The 16391-nt window shown below is 46.6% G+C and overlaps 1 protein-coding gene across 2 annotated transcripts in view; it reads left to right on the forward strand.

Annotated features, from left to right (window-relative positions):
* The window catches only part of Tgfbr2 (transforming growth factor beta receptor 2), a 94179-nt gene that overhangs the window by 28826 nt on the left and 48962 nt on the right, over nt 1-16391 (forward strand). For both annotated transcript variants that reach the window (XM_048424419.3, XM_048424420.3), the window contains one exon: nt 15215-15383. In XM_048424419.3, the coding sequence (XP_048280376.1) occupies nt 15215-15383 (169 nt within the window). The remainder of the gene's footprint in view (nt 1-15214; nt 15384-16391) is intronic.

Here is a 16391-nt window from a genome sequence, read left to right on the forward strand (position 1 = left end):
CTGGAATCAAGGCACAAAGAGGGAGGGCTGTGGAAGTGAGAACACTGCAGTGGGGTACCCCGTAGCTGCGCTTGTCACCGCCATGGTTTCCTATAGTCACTTTTTTAATTTAATTTTTTTTTTCATTTATTGGTACGTGCTTTCCAGTGGGCTCCATAAGGGTTGGGAACTAGCTGGCCTGACTGGCCTGGAAGAGAATCTGACTAGTTTAAGGCTAGTAGGACACTTCCTACCCAAATACATTCATTCCTTAGTCACCGCCAGCCCCGAAAGCCCACCTTCTCTCCAGCAAGGGACGGTTTTGTGAGCAAGTTATTTGAATGAGGGTCAAGGTGAAAAGGTCAAAGTTAAGTTAATGGTAGAGCTTCCGTAAAAAGAGCTTACTCAGAGGTCTGAAAGCAGAGCTGGGGTGATAACTCAGTTCAAGGATAAAGTGTTTGACAGGCAATCTTGGGGTCCTGAGTTCAATCCTCAGAACCCATGCTAAAAACAAACAACTGGGTGTGACGGGATCCTGGCACTGAGGGAGAAGCCCGCCCTGCAACCAGCCTAGCCAAAGAGGTGAGCTTCAGGCCAGTGAGAAACCCTGTTTCAAATAAGCAGGGGGGGAGGGGTGTCGTCTGAGGAGCAGCCCCCAGGGTTGTCCTCTGTCCTGCACACAGAAGGGTACACATGTGACCACGCATTCACGAGCACGCAGGAGCCTGCGCAAAGGTGTCTATGCTTAATTAACGAGTCAGCCTCGGGTCCTTCACTGCGGCAGCAGGAAGGAGCTAAAACACCAACTTCAGCAACTTCAGTGGGGATGGTTGTTGTTGTTTTGGTTTGGTTTGCGGTGGCTGGGGGTGGGGTAGCTGTTGGAGGCAGCCTCGGCAGGTTGCAGTTGCTTCCCTCGGGGAGACCTGTATGCTGTGTATTACAAATCACATCCCTGTCAGAACAGTGAGCAACGCCCAGGGAAGGCAGCCATCAGCAGCTCACTTTCTCATCTCGGCCCTCTGTGAGAAAACCAGCAAAATCGCCCAATTTCAGGGCAGATTCTCGGATTTCGTTTCAAATTTCCTGCCCTTTGTTGTCTTTTCTTGAAGTCTGAACAATGCTGGAGCCTCGATTCTTTTACTTTTGACTTCCTCTGTTTGGCAACCACGCAGTGGAAGGCTCCAAGGGGCCTGGTGCTATCTCAGAAGCTGAAGTGGATCTGAACTCACAGTCGGCCTTCTGAAGCCAGCCTGTCAAGCAGAGTTTGTGGGCTAGAAATGACCATTGTTTTAATCCCTCGCCAGAGCCACACAGAGGATTGATGTTGCTTTCATTTCCTGAGAGAGGGCTGTATCTCTGGCCTTCGATTTGCACGGAGAGGAGGGAGAGCCGCTTGAGTAAGTGGTATACAAGAAGGGGGTTCACGTTCAGTTTTGACTTTCAATTCTATTGATATTTGTTAGGCAGGCTGGGGATGTAGCTCAGTGGGGAGAAGGCCTACTTAGCACACATGACGCTCTGAGAGTCTCCTCCAGAATTACAGGCAACTGGATGAAGTAGAGCACAGGCCAGGGACTCCAGTGGAGGATTAGAAGTTCAAGGTCTACAAAGGCCAGCCTGGACTACCTGAGACCCTGTGGCAAACAAAACAAAGCAAAGCAAAACAGTCAGGAAGATAGGATGGGTACGATGGCTCAGGGTGCAAAGGTGCTTGCTGCCTAGCCTGCTCCTGGTGTCTGTCTGCGTGAGGGAAGACGAAAACCCATTCTTACAAGTTGCATCAGCACTAAGGCAAACACATCTGCACATGTACACACAGAGTTAATAAATGTTAAAAAAAATCTAGGATGATATATATATATTGAGCCCATATTAGATGGTAGAGCCAGGGCTGGAGTAATCGTCACTTCCCAGCAGTGAACAGTCCCTTCCTCAGGACACTTCCAACTGCTTGTCTGAGCCAACTTGAGCAATTACTAAACCACACCCCTCCTCTGGGAAACATGAGAGCAGACATCAGCGATTGATTGTGTACTAGCTGTTTATATGCAATTGCCCTGGCCTTCATCATCACCTATCCTTCAAGCCGAGACCAGAAGGCATCAAATAGATGCTGGCTAATACTAAGGCTGAGTGCAGTGCGTTTGAGATTCTTACAGGAAATGACTTGCTCTGAAATGGAGCTTCCTCCTTGGCCCTGAAAAAAAAATGGAGGAAATGCCTACAACCTCCTTTGTCACTTGGCAGAATTTCCCTTCCTCTGAACTCGTGATAGCCAAATGACACTGTGTTTAGTCTCGGGAGCCTGCTCAGTTGCAGTGATTGTATGTGAGCCGTGGGTGGGGACGGGGAAGTTGTAGAGAGGGAGTCTCATGCAACAAATAAAGAGAACACAGCATACAGCGACTCACTTGGGCTCCACTGCTCCCTTCTCTTTGTCTGTGTACAACCATGAGTTAGTGTGTGCTTATGTGCGCTCTGCTGTGTGTGGGACAGAGGACAGCCTTGGGAGTTGCCTCTGTTACACCACACGGGTCTCAGCAAGCAACTCTGCTTGTCAGACTGGTAGCAAATGCTTTTATCTGTGGTACCGTCTTGCCGGGTTCACTTTATTTGGTGAGTTCCAAGCTTACTGCTTCAGTAGGCTGGCTGGCCTGCACGCCATGGGGGTCTGCAGTCTCCACTCCCCCAGCATCGGGATTGCAATCGTGATTACAAGCACACACCACCACACTGGCCTTTTTTATGTGGGTTTTAGCGGTCAAACTCGGGTCCTCATATTCGCATGGCAACCATTTACCCACTGAGTTGTCTCCCCAGCCCAACTTTTCCTTACAGGCTAATTCATAGTGTCCTATTCTGTGAGGCTGAGGCCAAAACACTTAGATTTCCTAGCTCTTGGAAGGTGAATTGAGAATGCTTTCCAAAACCTTAAAGATTATCATAGACGACTGACCTGTTTGGTTCGTGAAAAGACAGAGAGTTGAGTGGCCAGTTGCTCGAACACCCGAAGCCTGGTTTGGAGCCTTTTCTACTTTAGCCTGCTTGTGTTTCCAGCTTGCTGAACTCGTCTTCAGAGCAAATTAGAAGGCAGTAATATTCAATTAGCCTTCATTGCATGGAAATTGCTTGAGGAGAGAGTAAGGAATTGCTTTCTATCTATCTGGCTGAGCGGAGCACCTCTTACCTGGATGCCTGAGGATGTGCTACATAATGTTGCCCACATTCCTTTCCAGTTCTCTTACTGACTAGGAATCGAAGTGTGTCTTTAAGAAAACTGAACACAATATAATTTCATCTCAGTATTTGAGGGTCACAGTTTTAAAGTGCATTATCGCCTTGTCGTGTTTGCGTATGAACGCTCCAATTAGCATGCTACCAAGTGGATCAGTTCTCACCTGATAAATGGGCAAGAAGCCAGTAGAGGATCACACTCTTCCGCTGGATCGTGGCTCTTACGCTGTCAGTTCCTGATGGTAATGTGGTAATGAACAATCTTAACAAACAAACAAGCACATCTAGGAATTGTGTGCAGGGCCTTGTGCGTGTAAAGTAGCTGTGTCACACACAGTCTGTGCACAGCTCAGAGCAGTTGCTTTGGTTCTAGAAGGGCTGTATAAAAATCCTTGAAAATACTTCTTATTAGAAGACAGAGGTTGCCCCTTGTAGAAGAGATTAGACATGCCTTATATCTTAGCTAGAACTTTCCCTGTGCTGCCAAACTCCTTGCATATAGCAACCCCTAGACAAGTGGGACTATAGGATTAGTTTCCTAAACTATGACTTTATATTTGGTCTAAAACCTTCCTTAATCTGCTAACCTCAGAGATCCCCTCCCCTAACCTCAGAGACCCCTTCCCTAACCTCAGAGATCCCCTCCTCTAACCTCAGAGACCTCTCCCCTCTAACCTCAGAGATCTCTCCCCTCTAACCTCAAAGACTCCTCCCTTCTAAACTCAGCCACTCCTCCCTTCTAAGCTCAAGGCCTCCTCTCCAAGCCCAGACACTCTCTCTACCCTGCTACCTTCTATAATAGCAAGATTCTCTAGACTGTTGATAGGTCTCTTGTCTCAGCTCCTCCTGAGATGATGGCCAGCATCCCTGAAGGAGATTCATCTGAAATCCATCCTGGCACATCTCTGTTGCACCTGGGAAGAATATAATTTGTGATTCTGTTTTCCCCATGGAATGTTTTGAAGTACAGCAGCAATAGCACATAGTAATGCCATGCTTGTCTGTCCACTCAGACTTCTAGAAACATTTGTCAGGGTCCTAAATCTGCTGCCTCCCAGTAACACACAGGGACAGATTGACCATGGTCTTCATTATCTTGCCGCTGTTTTCTAAAATTAGTTTTTGATTTATTTGTACATATATGAGTATTTTGCCTGTATGTATGTAAGTGTGGCATGTGCATGCTTGTGCCTCTAGAGGTAAGAAAAGGGCATCAGATCCTCTGGAACTGGAGTTACAAATGATTCTGAACCACCTTGTAGACACTAGGAATCAAACCTGGGTCCTCTTCACGAACAACAAGTGATCTTAATCACAGAGTCATCTCTCTAGCCCCCTCTTGCCATTTTTTCCTATAATTTTCCTCATGGAGGGACTGTTGTATGGAGTGTTACTTATCCAAAGAGAGGGCTGAGTCATGCTTAGAGCATTTTCACACATTCTTCTGGTGTGTTTCTCCATCCTAACCCTGTAAGGTACCTTGCCATTACTCAGAAAATAGAGGTTGCAAGAGATTGAATGGATGTGGTCCATGGCCCTACAGGAAGTCCAGGGCTGAGCCTAAAATCACCCTTGGTCCTAGTTAACTTTGTGAACTTGACACAGACTAGAGCCATCGGAGATGAAAGCCTGCTTGAGTAACTGCCTAGATGAGGTTGGTCTGTGGGCGTGCTCCTGGCAGATGGTCTTGCTATTAATCGATGCTGGAGGCCTCAGGCCACTTTGGATGACACAATCCCTAGGCAGGTGGTCCTGGGCTGTGTAAAGAAGCTGGAAAGGCCTGAGTCTGCCCGAAATATCACACAACATCTTCCATGGTTTCTGATATAAGTGAATTCTCCAGTCGGAATTAACACTGCATAGAATAGCAAACTGACCTGCCTGTGCACTCCTGCTTGGAGTTCTCTCCCCGACTTCCCGCAGGGATGGACCTGGAAGTATACGATGAAATAAACCCTTTGCTTCCCAAGTTGCTTTTAGTCAGTGTTTGATCCCAGCAATCTAAAGGAAGCTAGAGCAGTTCTCAAATCGTTGTCCTCGGAGTGCTGGGCTTCATTCACTGTACCATCGACTGTAATCGTCTTCTGAAGAAAGTGAGGTGATGACCAAAGACCAGTCTCTGTTCTTAGAGTCCAACTGTGATGTTTGGGATTTAGTCTGGTAGAGAAGAGTGCTGTGGGCAAGCAGGGGGACATGAGTTCAAATCTCAGACACCTGTGTAACAAGCTGTACTACTAAGAGTCATTTTATTTTTTATTTTCTCTCTCTCTCTCTGTCTCTCTGTCTCTGTCTCTGTCTCTCTCTCTCTCTCTGTGTGTGTGTGTGTGTGTGTGTGTGTGTGTGTGTGTGTATGTGTACAGGTCAGAGGTCAGTTGTTTTAAATGTTTAATATTTCCTCTCATTATGGTGTCCTGATTTGGGAACATGTAACCCTACAAGGAGAGAGAGAGAAAGGAAAAGAGGGAGAAGAGGAAAAGAGAAGAAGGAGAGAGAAAAAGACAGTTCTGCTCAACCCCCGAGATAATCTAAATCCCCTCATTTACCAAACCGAGAGAAAGCCAGGAAACTGTACTCGGGAGGTTTTGGAGTTGCTTGGTTTGCTAAACGAGGAAGGAAGGAAATGAATTTCAGTTCAGTTATTTGATGTTTGGAACTTAAAAGAAAATGATCACTTTTCCATTCATCTAGTTTTTTTTATTCTATAAATGGCTTCTTTAAAATGTCCTGTCAAATATATTTTTTAGAAATCTTCAGGGACAGCCATTTTTCCCCCCTCAGATTAATCCTTCTGAAATACAGATAATTACTCCTTAATCCCTAAATTTACTTGCTTGGTGAATGTAAATTTGTGTTTATGTGCTTTTCTTGAAAGAGCTTTGACTATTAAACTCTTGAGCTATTAATGAAAGTTGCTGAAACCCTCCCAGCCAAATTCTCCTGGAAAAAGCAGTTGCATAAGCTTGGGTGCACACGAAGAAGCGACTGCCCCTCCACCCCAGCCCCTGTACAGTAGCCTGCATAGTGGTGAGTTTGAGTTGGAGCCGCAGGAAGGTGGTCTGCAAGTGGCTTATTTATCCTCCTTTACCTTGGACATTTTAAACAAGGCATAGAGTTTATACAAATCTTTTCACAGACAATAATAAATTGTGCTCTTTAGATGGATAGTCAATCCTAGGAACAGTGGACAACCCTACCGTATCATGTGACTTCCAGGTGAGAGACTCAGCCAGCTGGCGAACTTTGCCCAGCAATTGGGCCAGGCAAGGATGCTCCAAAAGAACTTGCCCTGTCTCTTGGTGAAGTTGCTGGGTCTCCCCATTGATCAAACTCTCAGAAAGCTTGAAGATACCCAACTTGTGAGAAAAGAGCAGCTCCTTGCGGCTGAGAGGCAGGAAGCAGGGGTGGAGAGAACATCCCCAGGGCAGTAGAAACTGTCCAGCCCAGGTGTCCACTCCGTACCTCTCCCCGCATCTTGCTTCTTTTCCTGAGTGCGGTAGTCTGGGTGGTGCCACTTACAAAGACAGAGCTATCTCCTGCTTTCGGTCCACTCTGTTGTATGGTGTTTGGGTGGGCCTTGTAGATGCTGCTGCTGCAGGGAAGCCCCCAGGGAAGGGAACAAGTGCCTCGAAGTGAAAGTGCCAGGTGAGAGGTGATTTGCATTCGCTGTTTTCACAGACACGTCCCCTTTCCTGAAGGAGCACAGGCCTGCACCCACTCTGTGAGCTGTGAGCGTGTTTCTCCGCCACGCCTCGGCCAGCTCACTGTGACATCTGACTTGCTCATCTTTTCTTTCTTCATCTCTCTTTCCCTCTTTCTTCTTGTTTATTCTTTTATCGTTTTCCTTCCTTCCTTCCTTCCTTCCTTCCTTCCTTCCTTCCTTCCTTCTTCATCCTTCTTTCTCCCTTCAATGCCCTCCAATTTTCCTTTCTCCTCCCATCTTCTATTTCCATCCCTCTGCTACCCTCTCTCTTTCTTTCTCTCTTTTTTTTTAAAAAAAGCATTTTTGAAATAGTCTCACTTTATAGCCCAGGCTAGCCTGGAACTTTATAGCTCAGGCTGTTTTCAGATTCACAGCAATCCTCCTCCTTCAACCTCTCAGGTTGGGATTACAAGCATGAGCCACACCATGCCTGATTTGGATGGTTTTTGCTAGTACAAGGCAGGTGAGGTCAGCGCCCACTGTAGCCAGGGTTTCCCTCGTTAATCGTATAGTTCAGAGTCTTTAAGTCCTTACTCTCTGATGACAAGAACAGAAACTGCTGTTAAAAGGGTTTTCTTTTCAGAGCAACAGGGAAGAGGAACCGCCCAGCGGACTGGGCCACTCGTTTTTAGGGACCCTCGAATCTTGCACTATTTGTTGAGATTGTTTTACTTACAAAGCAGGAAACATAAGGCACTAGCATTTCAAATAAATTTCAGAACATTAACTCTGTTATTCTTGGAAGCTGTTAACAAAGCATTTTGTATGTGTACATACATGTTCATGTGTGTATGTTGGGAGCAGAAGATAACTCCAGGCCACATTCTGAAGGAACGCTATCCCCGCCCCCCTTTTGAGACAGGGTCTCTCATGCTCTCATGGGCCGGCAGGTCACCCAGTAGGCTCTGCGGGCCGCGGGTCCCCTGTAGGCTCCGCTGGCTGCCAGTAAGCCCCAGGCGTCTTCCTGTTATTGCCTCCCAGCACCGGGATCATAAGTGTGCCATTGTGTTTTGCCTTTTTACATGAAATTTAGGGTTGAACTCAGGCCCCAATGCTTTGTAAAACAAACCCTTTGCTGACTGAACTGTTACTGTCTCCCTGGCCCCATTAATAAAGTACCATAACCGCAAAACAGTTGCGCAAGAGGGTGAATGGATGCCTTCCTGCAGCCTCCATGGTTCCCCAGTAAGCTAAGTAATAGCTGCCTAGTACCAGTGTCTAGGGACCACAGGGCATTGTCACCTGAAGATCTGAAGATACATGTTCCATTCGCCCATGTCAAAATACTCAAATTACATGGGGAAGTGGAGTCAAACACATTGTTTTAAAAACAAAAACTCAATGAGGAAGCATTTTTGCATTTGTTGGATGACCACCATATTGGGTAGGAGTGGGAACTTTTGATTCCCACTGACTTGCTTCTTTGTTCTGGGTGGGAGGTCATGTGGTCGGCCAGTGGACTGGTCCCACCTGGTCTTCTGAGCCGTGGGTGTTAGCTGCCGGCTTTGCAAACCACATCGCTGTCTGCCAGATGGCGGCCTGGGTGTCTGACTCTGAAATGCCAGCTGCAATTAAAACCCATTCAGAGAGCGAGTCTTTCAGCGCGGGCCCAGATGGTGCGCCGGCCTCTGGGCCTGTGATCACTTAAGGAGGCCGAGCTCCAGAAGAAAGTCCTGGAAAATTCAAGGACACAGTCTTCCATTTTGCCAGCCCTCAGATCCACAGAGGAAGGGGAAAATGGCGAGTCTCCTTGCTGTGTGTAGTGATCCTCCATCTCAGAGGAGAACATCAGACTTGCTAGGTGGGTGGGTGTGTGGAGTGCATGTGGCTTCCAGTGTGTATATGCACACGTGTGTGTGTGTGTGTGTGTGTGTGTGTGTGTGTGTGTGTGTGTGTGTATGTATGTAAACCAGAGTACAATCTCAGGTGTCATTCCTCAGGTGACAGACATCCACCTTATCCACCTTTCAAAACATTTTATTGTTTGAGATAGGGTCCTTCACCCCTCACTAGTTTGAAGCTTACCAAATAAGCCAGACTGAGTGGCTAGCAGGCTCCGTGGATATGCCTGCTTCCACCTTCCCAGTGCACTGCCATGCCCATTTCTTTTCTTTCTTTCTTGTTTGTTTTGCTTAAATCATGGAGTCTGGGGATTAAATTTAAGTCCTCATCCTTGCTAACCAGGCCCTTTAATGACTGAGCTATAGTTTCCCTAGTTACCATTTCAGCCTTTAAATGAAACAGTCTTGGTGCTGTCATGAAGGCATTTTGAATCTGTGATTGCCAGCTGTCGTCAGGTGGATTTACCTAAAGGAGGATGCCATTAATCACGTGAATCAGTTATATACTAGAAAAGGGGACACTGAGGTTTCCTGGGGAAGAATTCTGCTCAGAAACCTGAGCACAAGCTCCTGTATGGTTTCTATACTTCCGGTCTACCCTACAAAAGTCTGCTGCACCAGCTCCTACAGCCCCGCGAGCCAGTGCACTCCCTACACCTGCAGATTCAATGTTTCCCTTGAGGGCTTCCCATGCATATTAATATTTGACAAGCAGTTGCAAAGCATAGCGAGTTCTATTCACGGCTTGCTGCGAGCTATTCTTTGAGCTGCTTCCCCTTTCTTTAACTGCATCGCTGACAATGACATTACGAAATCTACAGCACCAAGCCAGACATCACAGGTGGCTATGGAGTAAATGAGCTATATCAGGTTCTCCCCAAACCTGGCCCCTCATAGGGGAGTGCATGAATTCAGAGTTATATGGATGAATAATGGTGAAATGGATCATCGGATAGAAGTTGTTGCGCAAGCCTGAAGACCCTAGCTGCATCCCTAAGACCTGTGAAGAGCTGGAAAAGAGAAACAACTCTGCAAAGTTAGCCTGTGTCCATGCTGGGGCATGCTTGCTGTTTCCACACCTCACACACACAATAGTAATAAATATGAAGGACCAAGTTCAATGACTTGAACACGTGTCTGGCAAAATGTTAAGCACTCTTGGTGAAATCCTGACTTCCCCTAACTTTCCAGACCACTGGTAGACACCATTTCAAAGACATGGACCAAAAAGTCTTAATCCCAGCTAAAAATCTGATTTCTTCTTAGGCTGCTCCTCGTAGAGCCTTAGACAACAGAATTATTCTAGAAGTCAATGGCTCCATTCAAGGTCAGAACTTAGTGCCTCTGCTGCAGGCAGCGAGGGTGGGGAAAAAGCGAGAGAATGATGGTGTGACCTAGGGTGAAGGGTTTGCTATTACTCAAAGGCTTGTTGGAAGAGAAGTGAAATGTGACGGACCTCGTGAGTCTGTCACATGCTGTGACAGCTGTCCCTGTTTGCAGGCCAGAGTGATATTTTCTAGGTGAGAGGCCCTCTTACTGGGACTTCTTTTTTGAGAACATTTTGAATCATTAATTTGCCTGCTACGGGTAGGAAACTCCCTAAGGATAGACAGCTGCTAATAGAGGATCTGTAGCAATTAAAATGTTGCCTTAATATTAGACTTTAACTAAACACACGAAGACTAATTCAGCTATCAGATTGTAAAGCATCTTGAATTTTGTTTAGAGGTTGTCTTGGTGGTGGTTTTTTAGTGTGTGTATGTAGGAGGTGCACAGGCATTTGCAGATACACGCACGTGTGTGTAGGCCAGAAGATAACCTTGGGTGCTGTTATTCGGGCCCATTTCACTTATGTTTTTGAAGCAAGGTCTCTCATCTTTCTGAATCCCTCCAGCTAGGCTAAGTTGGTTGGCCTATGAGTCCCAGAATACCACTGTCACTATCTTCTCAGCAACAGGATGACAGTTCTATGCTATTGTGCCCAGTTTTTGTTGTTGTTGTTGTTGTTGTTGTTGTATTGTTTTGTGTTTTTACATGGGGTCTGGGAACTGAAGTCAGGATCTCCTTGGGCCAGGAGAAGTTTCTTGGGGTGTTTAGAATTATATCTCTGTTCTGAGCTGTTTATCTAGATGCATTTCCTCGCATTACCATCCGTTTGGCCCCTGACACATCACAGATTAAACCTAAGGAATCCCTGCTTGATGCTGCAAGCATGGTGGCATCATTTCTTCCTATGGAGTGGGGTGAGCAGTATGGTTTCATCCATCCTCATGAGTTTACCAAACCTTCAGGATTGTTGAGAACACAGAGGGAGGCTTGGGAGTCTTCACTTGTTGCTTACAGTCTGCCAGGGCATTTGCGAACCTCTTGAAACCATGAACAAAAGCTGGTGTTTCTCTGCTGCCTATCCTACAGTGAATTCATGGAGCTTTTATCAGAACGACTTGAGACTAACACAGAGGATGAATAGTGTTGTAGTCTGGCCGCATTTGTCTTAGGACAGTTTCACAAAGGCCCAGAGGGCTGCTGTCACATAAAGGAAAGGGGATGTTGACCTAAAGAAAAGAAAGAAGGTTTATAGACTTCCCGGGGGAGGGAGGACTGATGGAATAGCTAAAGTGGGCATGTCCTTTATCAGCTATAATAGGGTTACTGGGTGGGGGTAAAGTGTACCAGACATGCCTCAAGTAAAGTTTACAAAAAGGAAGCCAAGGAGCTAGTTAAGGAGAAGGAGGAGGAAAGAAAATATCCTGGGCAAACCTTAACAATGGTAGCTTTTATTTTGCTGTAATGGTGGGAAAATAAAATAATAAAATAAAATAAAAAGCGTGTTCCCAGTCAGATATTGAGATGGTGTGCTGTAATTCTAGCCTGTTTCATAATGCACACAGTGCGCTGAGCAAGCACACATTCCCCTTCCTGCACACTGCCTTCCTCCTTAAATACCCATGCTTCCAAATGTGAGGTGTGGGTACTGTTTGCCTTCCCTCCAAATTCAATGGAAAGACTTCCCCTTGGAGCTCCTTGGAGGGCAACATGCCTGTTGCATCTGTGTGTGCATGTCTAGGCCCTGGTCAGCTCAGGCTGCTGTAGGTAGCATCAGGGGCGATGGGACTTGCAGTCCTAGTGTCCCTCCCCCCCTTCCCTTCTATCCCTCCTCCCTCCCCTTTTCTGCCCTCCTCTCTCTTCCCCTCCCCTGCCCATTTTTCTTCCCTCTCTCCCTTCTTTCTTCCTTTCCTTTCTGTATTTTTTGGATGACCCCTTCTGTTTCTTCCCTGTTGGGTATGTGTTCCAGGCACCAGACCTTTCCAGGCACTTATCCTTGTCAACACATCTGTTTGGTGGCTGCTGCCATCATCAGCCTCAACTGCTTTTCGTGCTACATTATCACTGCTGCCTTTTGTCACTTCCCTACCACGTCTAGGCTTTTGCTAGACAAGAACTGGTCAATATGGGAAAGGAGACAAGCGAACTCTGTCTTTGCAGGCTGCTTTTACAGGGGAGCTTCTTCCCAGCATTGTCGAGAAGCTGTCCTTCAGCACCGCATCCATTGCATAAATGTAGGTTTTGCTTTTGGTTTGATTTCCAGACAGGGTCAAATGTAGCCTATGCTGGGCTTATGAGAGCTCACAACTTGATCCACATGTAGGAGGCAGAGAAACCCCCACTGCCTCCAGTTCCTCTAGACTGGACTGAACTTCCTAATCTTCACAAGTTTCACCCACTGGGGACCAAGTATTCAAATCTGTGAGCCTGTGGGGGTCAGTCTCATTCAGCCCACCACACTTAATACATAAATAAAATAAATTTCCAAGAAAAAAGCAAAACACTAAAGCACCAAAACCCAACACCCAGGCTCCCAGGCTATGTGAACCATTCAGTCAGGACATGTGAAAGCCACCCAAAGCTTTGCTATTTCTCCAGTTGCTTCTGCACTGTCTAGAAAGGTGAAGCTGATAGCCGCCCTAAGATCTTCAAGTGTTAGGCTAAATTCCATCTGTTGAGGAGACCACCAGAGCCCCCTAACCAGAAAATAGTGTGTTTTTTAGGACAGAGTCAAAACCAAGAAAAGAACCTGACTGTAGAAAGTACAACCCTGTACTTCTTTATTTTGTTATCTTATAGGAAAATCTAAGGGGTCAAAAGCATTGTTCCACAAAAGGATCCAAACACAACCATTGCTGGAAAAGTATATCCATTGTTGTGTTGGTACCAAATTTAAACAAGGCCCAGGGCCCCTTGATGCCTATATTTTTAGCCAAGCAGAGCAGTCTGGGAGACATTGAGGATTTCAAAATAGTTTCTTACCTAAAAATACACTTCCTGAAATGAACTAGAGGCCTGAAAGGGATGAATGGGCTTGCTTTTTTTTTTTCCTTCTGTGTTTACTGTCACCACAAGAAAGCAGATCTTAAATATATAAGCTTGTATTTTTAGAGACCCAGGAAGCAGGTGTTGTGCCCAAACAACACAGGAGGTCACAGGGTGAACCGCTGAGGACAGAAATCCAAAGTGTGCACCAAGGAGAGTGACGGGGAGGAACCGAAGCTGGTATCCTCTGGGCAGGAAAAACTCGCACAAGGAGAGTACATGGTGCCCTTCTCAGGCCTCTCCAAGGGGACCTCTTGGAGAAGTCCCTCCCTGTTGCCTCCAGGCCAGCATCTGTCCTGCAGCCACTAGCAATTCAAGTGTCTAATCTTAGTGCAACAGAGAACATGAGTTGATGTCCCTCTGCTTGGTTGGATCCATACCAGCTTTGCTTTACTCCATCAACTCCAAACCACATCTTTAATGAGCTCCTTTCCTCTCTGCCTACTGACTGCATACAGATGTGACCAGCTGCCTCCCATGCCTGTCCCCATGCCTTCCTCGCCATGGTGGACTGTCCCCTCAAACTATGAGCCAAAATAAACCCTTCCTTCTCTAAGTAGCTCCCTGCCAGGTATTTGGCCAGCAATGAGGAAGGGAGCGAATACAGATGCTGTCTCTATGGCAGGCACTCTGTGACACACAGGAGATGCAGCGTTTAAACAAAGCAGACTGGGGCTCTTGGAATTTCCATGTTGGTGAATAGGTCATAGGGAAATATGTGACCCAATAGCTTGGCCAATAAGCGAACAGAATGCGGTGGTAGTTACTAGCTGGTCATTTTAGGATGAAGGGTGTCATTTAATCAGAGACCAAAAAGGGTGACAACGGTGATAGAAATAGACACTAAAAATTAAACGAATGTGTTCCTAGAGGCCGCCATACTCTCTGGTATGAGGAATAAGGTGGGAGGGAGCGGCAGTGTGAGGGATGTGGTCAGGCTGCTAGCGGGTTCTTGAAGTATAATCAGTTTTCCACACAGAGGCAGTGGAGAAGGGGCACAAGGCAGTGGTAGAACACGAGAGAAAGTGGGCCAGGTCCGGGGAGTGTGAATCTGGGAAAGACATACAGCTGGCTGTCTTGTTCCCAGCATACACCCGGGAGAACTGTCAGGGCCTTTGCACAAGGGATGGCTCCACCACCGCCCTCTGCTTCTGCACCACTGCTTCTAGGAAGACTGAGTCTACCTCAAGGACCTGTTCGTGGCCTGCCACCTCTTGGACCACATCCCCCACACTGCAGTCGCCCCGCTCCCTCACCCTTTGTTCCTCACATTGGAGGGTTTGGGAGGATTGGAGCACAGCAGCTCAACCCTGAGTGTATATTTCGACCACTCTGTGTCTCGCTTTGGCAGTTACTTCTATGCCCACTTGGGTGATGGCTCTTTTCTGGTACCACCATCTTATGTGCCCACCTCCATTTTGTTCCGCTTTCCCTGTCTGCTTTATTTATTTAGTTAGTTATTTTAGACAGGGTCTCATATGGCCTGGACTGGCTCCAACCTCTCTTTACCTCTGAGGATAACCTTGAACTCTTGCCCTTCTGTCCTCTACTGCCTATGTGCTTGGATCCCAGGCGGCACCGCTATGTCTAGCTTACACAGTGCTGAGGATGGAGCTCTGAGTTTCCTGATAGTTGGGCAAATACTCTAGGAACTGAGCCACATACCCAGCCCCAATAGACCAGGTTATCTCCAGGAGAACTTGGACCATTCAGGGTGGTGGTTCAATCTGTGTCTTTATTGATAAGGTTTTTGTAGAAAGCATGCTGTATGCCTGTCATGGACAAAACCCAGAAGCTGCTCCGCATCCCCATCACCTCTCCCATGCAACACACATTACTCCTTGTGTGAATCCTGGAATTCTAATCTGATTAGGGCTTTCTTTTCTTTATGATCTTCCTCCACATTCTTTTGTTGACTTATTTGTTCTGGAGGGTGCAAGCACACACCATGTGATATGTGTGGAGGTCAGAGGACACCGTTCAGGAGTTGCTTCACTCTTTCTCACACGGGACCCGGGGATCTAACTCAGGCCACCAGGTGCATGTGTGGAGTTCGATAACCCTTTGCTCTTTCTTTCTCTCTCCTCAGTTAACAGTGACGTGATGACCGGCGACAACGGCGGGGCGGTCAAGCTTTCGCAACTGTGCAAGTTTTGCGACGTGAGATTGTCCACTTGCGACAACCAGAAGTCCTGCATGAGCAACTGCAGCATCACATCCATCTGTGAGAAGCCACAAGAAGTCTGTGTGGCTGTGTGGTAAGCGGACCTTTGAGGAAGGGGGCCTTACTTTCCCTGTTACCTTACACGGGGCGCTGTGACAGGACACCTGGCCAAAGCAGTTTCAGGAAGAAGGGTTTGTTTTGGCCAACAGGGCAGGATGGTCCATGATGGCAGAGAAGACATGGCTGACGGTCACATGTTATAAACATTTAGGGAGCAGAGAATGAACCAGCTGGAAATCAAGTTCATACACCTGAGCCTATTGGGCACATGCCACATTCAAATCATGACACTTCATTTTCCGTTCTTTCTTGTTAGTCACACATGTTCATGGCAATAGTCACTGTTTGTATCCCTTGAATACAGATACGATATTCATGTTCCCCTCTGCCAATTATTAAATCTGATTGCCAGAATACTTTTTTGTTTTTTTGTTTTTTGTTTGTTTGTTTGTTTTCGAGATAAGGTTTCTCTGTAGCTTTGGAGCCTGTCCTGGAACTCGCTCTGTAGACCAGGCTGGCCTCGAACTCAGAGAACTATATTTCTCTGTCTTCAGAGTGCTGGGATTAAAGACTACTGCCCTGCTAGAATACTTTTTATTATGGTTTCAATGTGAAATGCCCCCAGAGGCTCTGACATTTGAACACTTAACCCCCAGGTGGTTCAGTTCACTTCCCAGCACCCGCGTGACAGCTCATAACCTCCTCTAATGCCAGTCATAAGAGATCGGATGGCCTCTTCTGGCCTCCTCTGACACTAAGCACACACATGGTGCACATAAAATTAAAATAAATAAATTAGTATTTAAACAAATATAATAATGTCTGTGCAGAGCCAATCGCCTGGGAGTTTCCCCAAATATATACCAAGCCATTTATCTTTTGATCTCTAGGCCAAATTAGTCTCCAAACATGTGGGTGGCAAAGAGATAATCAATTTCTGATGGCATGAACTGTTCCTATTTTTCTGTTCTGGAAACATAGAACACCGAGTCCTTCTTTCTACTGTGTTAATCATTTGTTCCCCCCCCACACACACACCCCT

Source organism: Myodes glareolus, chromosome 4 (assembly GCF_982192425.1).
Source record: "Myodes glareolus chromosome 4, mMyoGla1.1, whole genome shotgun sequence".
In the NCBI taxonomy this organism is placed as follows: domain Eukaryota; kingdom Metazoa; phylum Chordata; class Mammalia; order Rodentia; family Cricetidae; genus Myodes; species Myodes glareolus.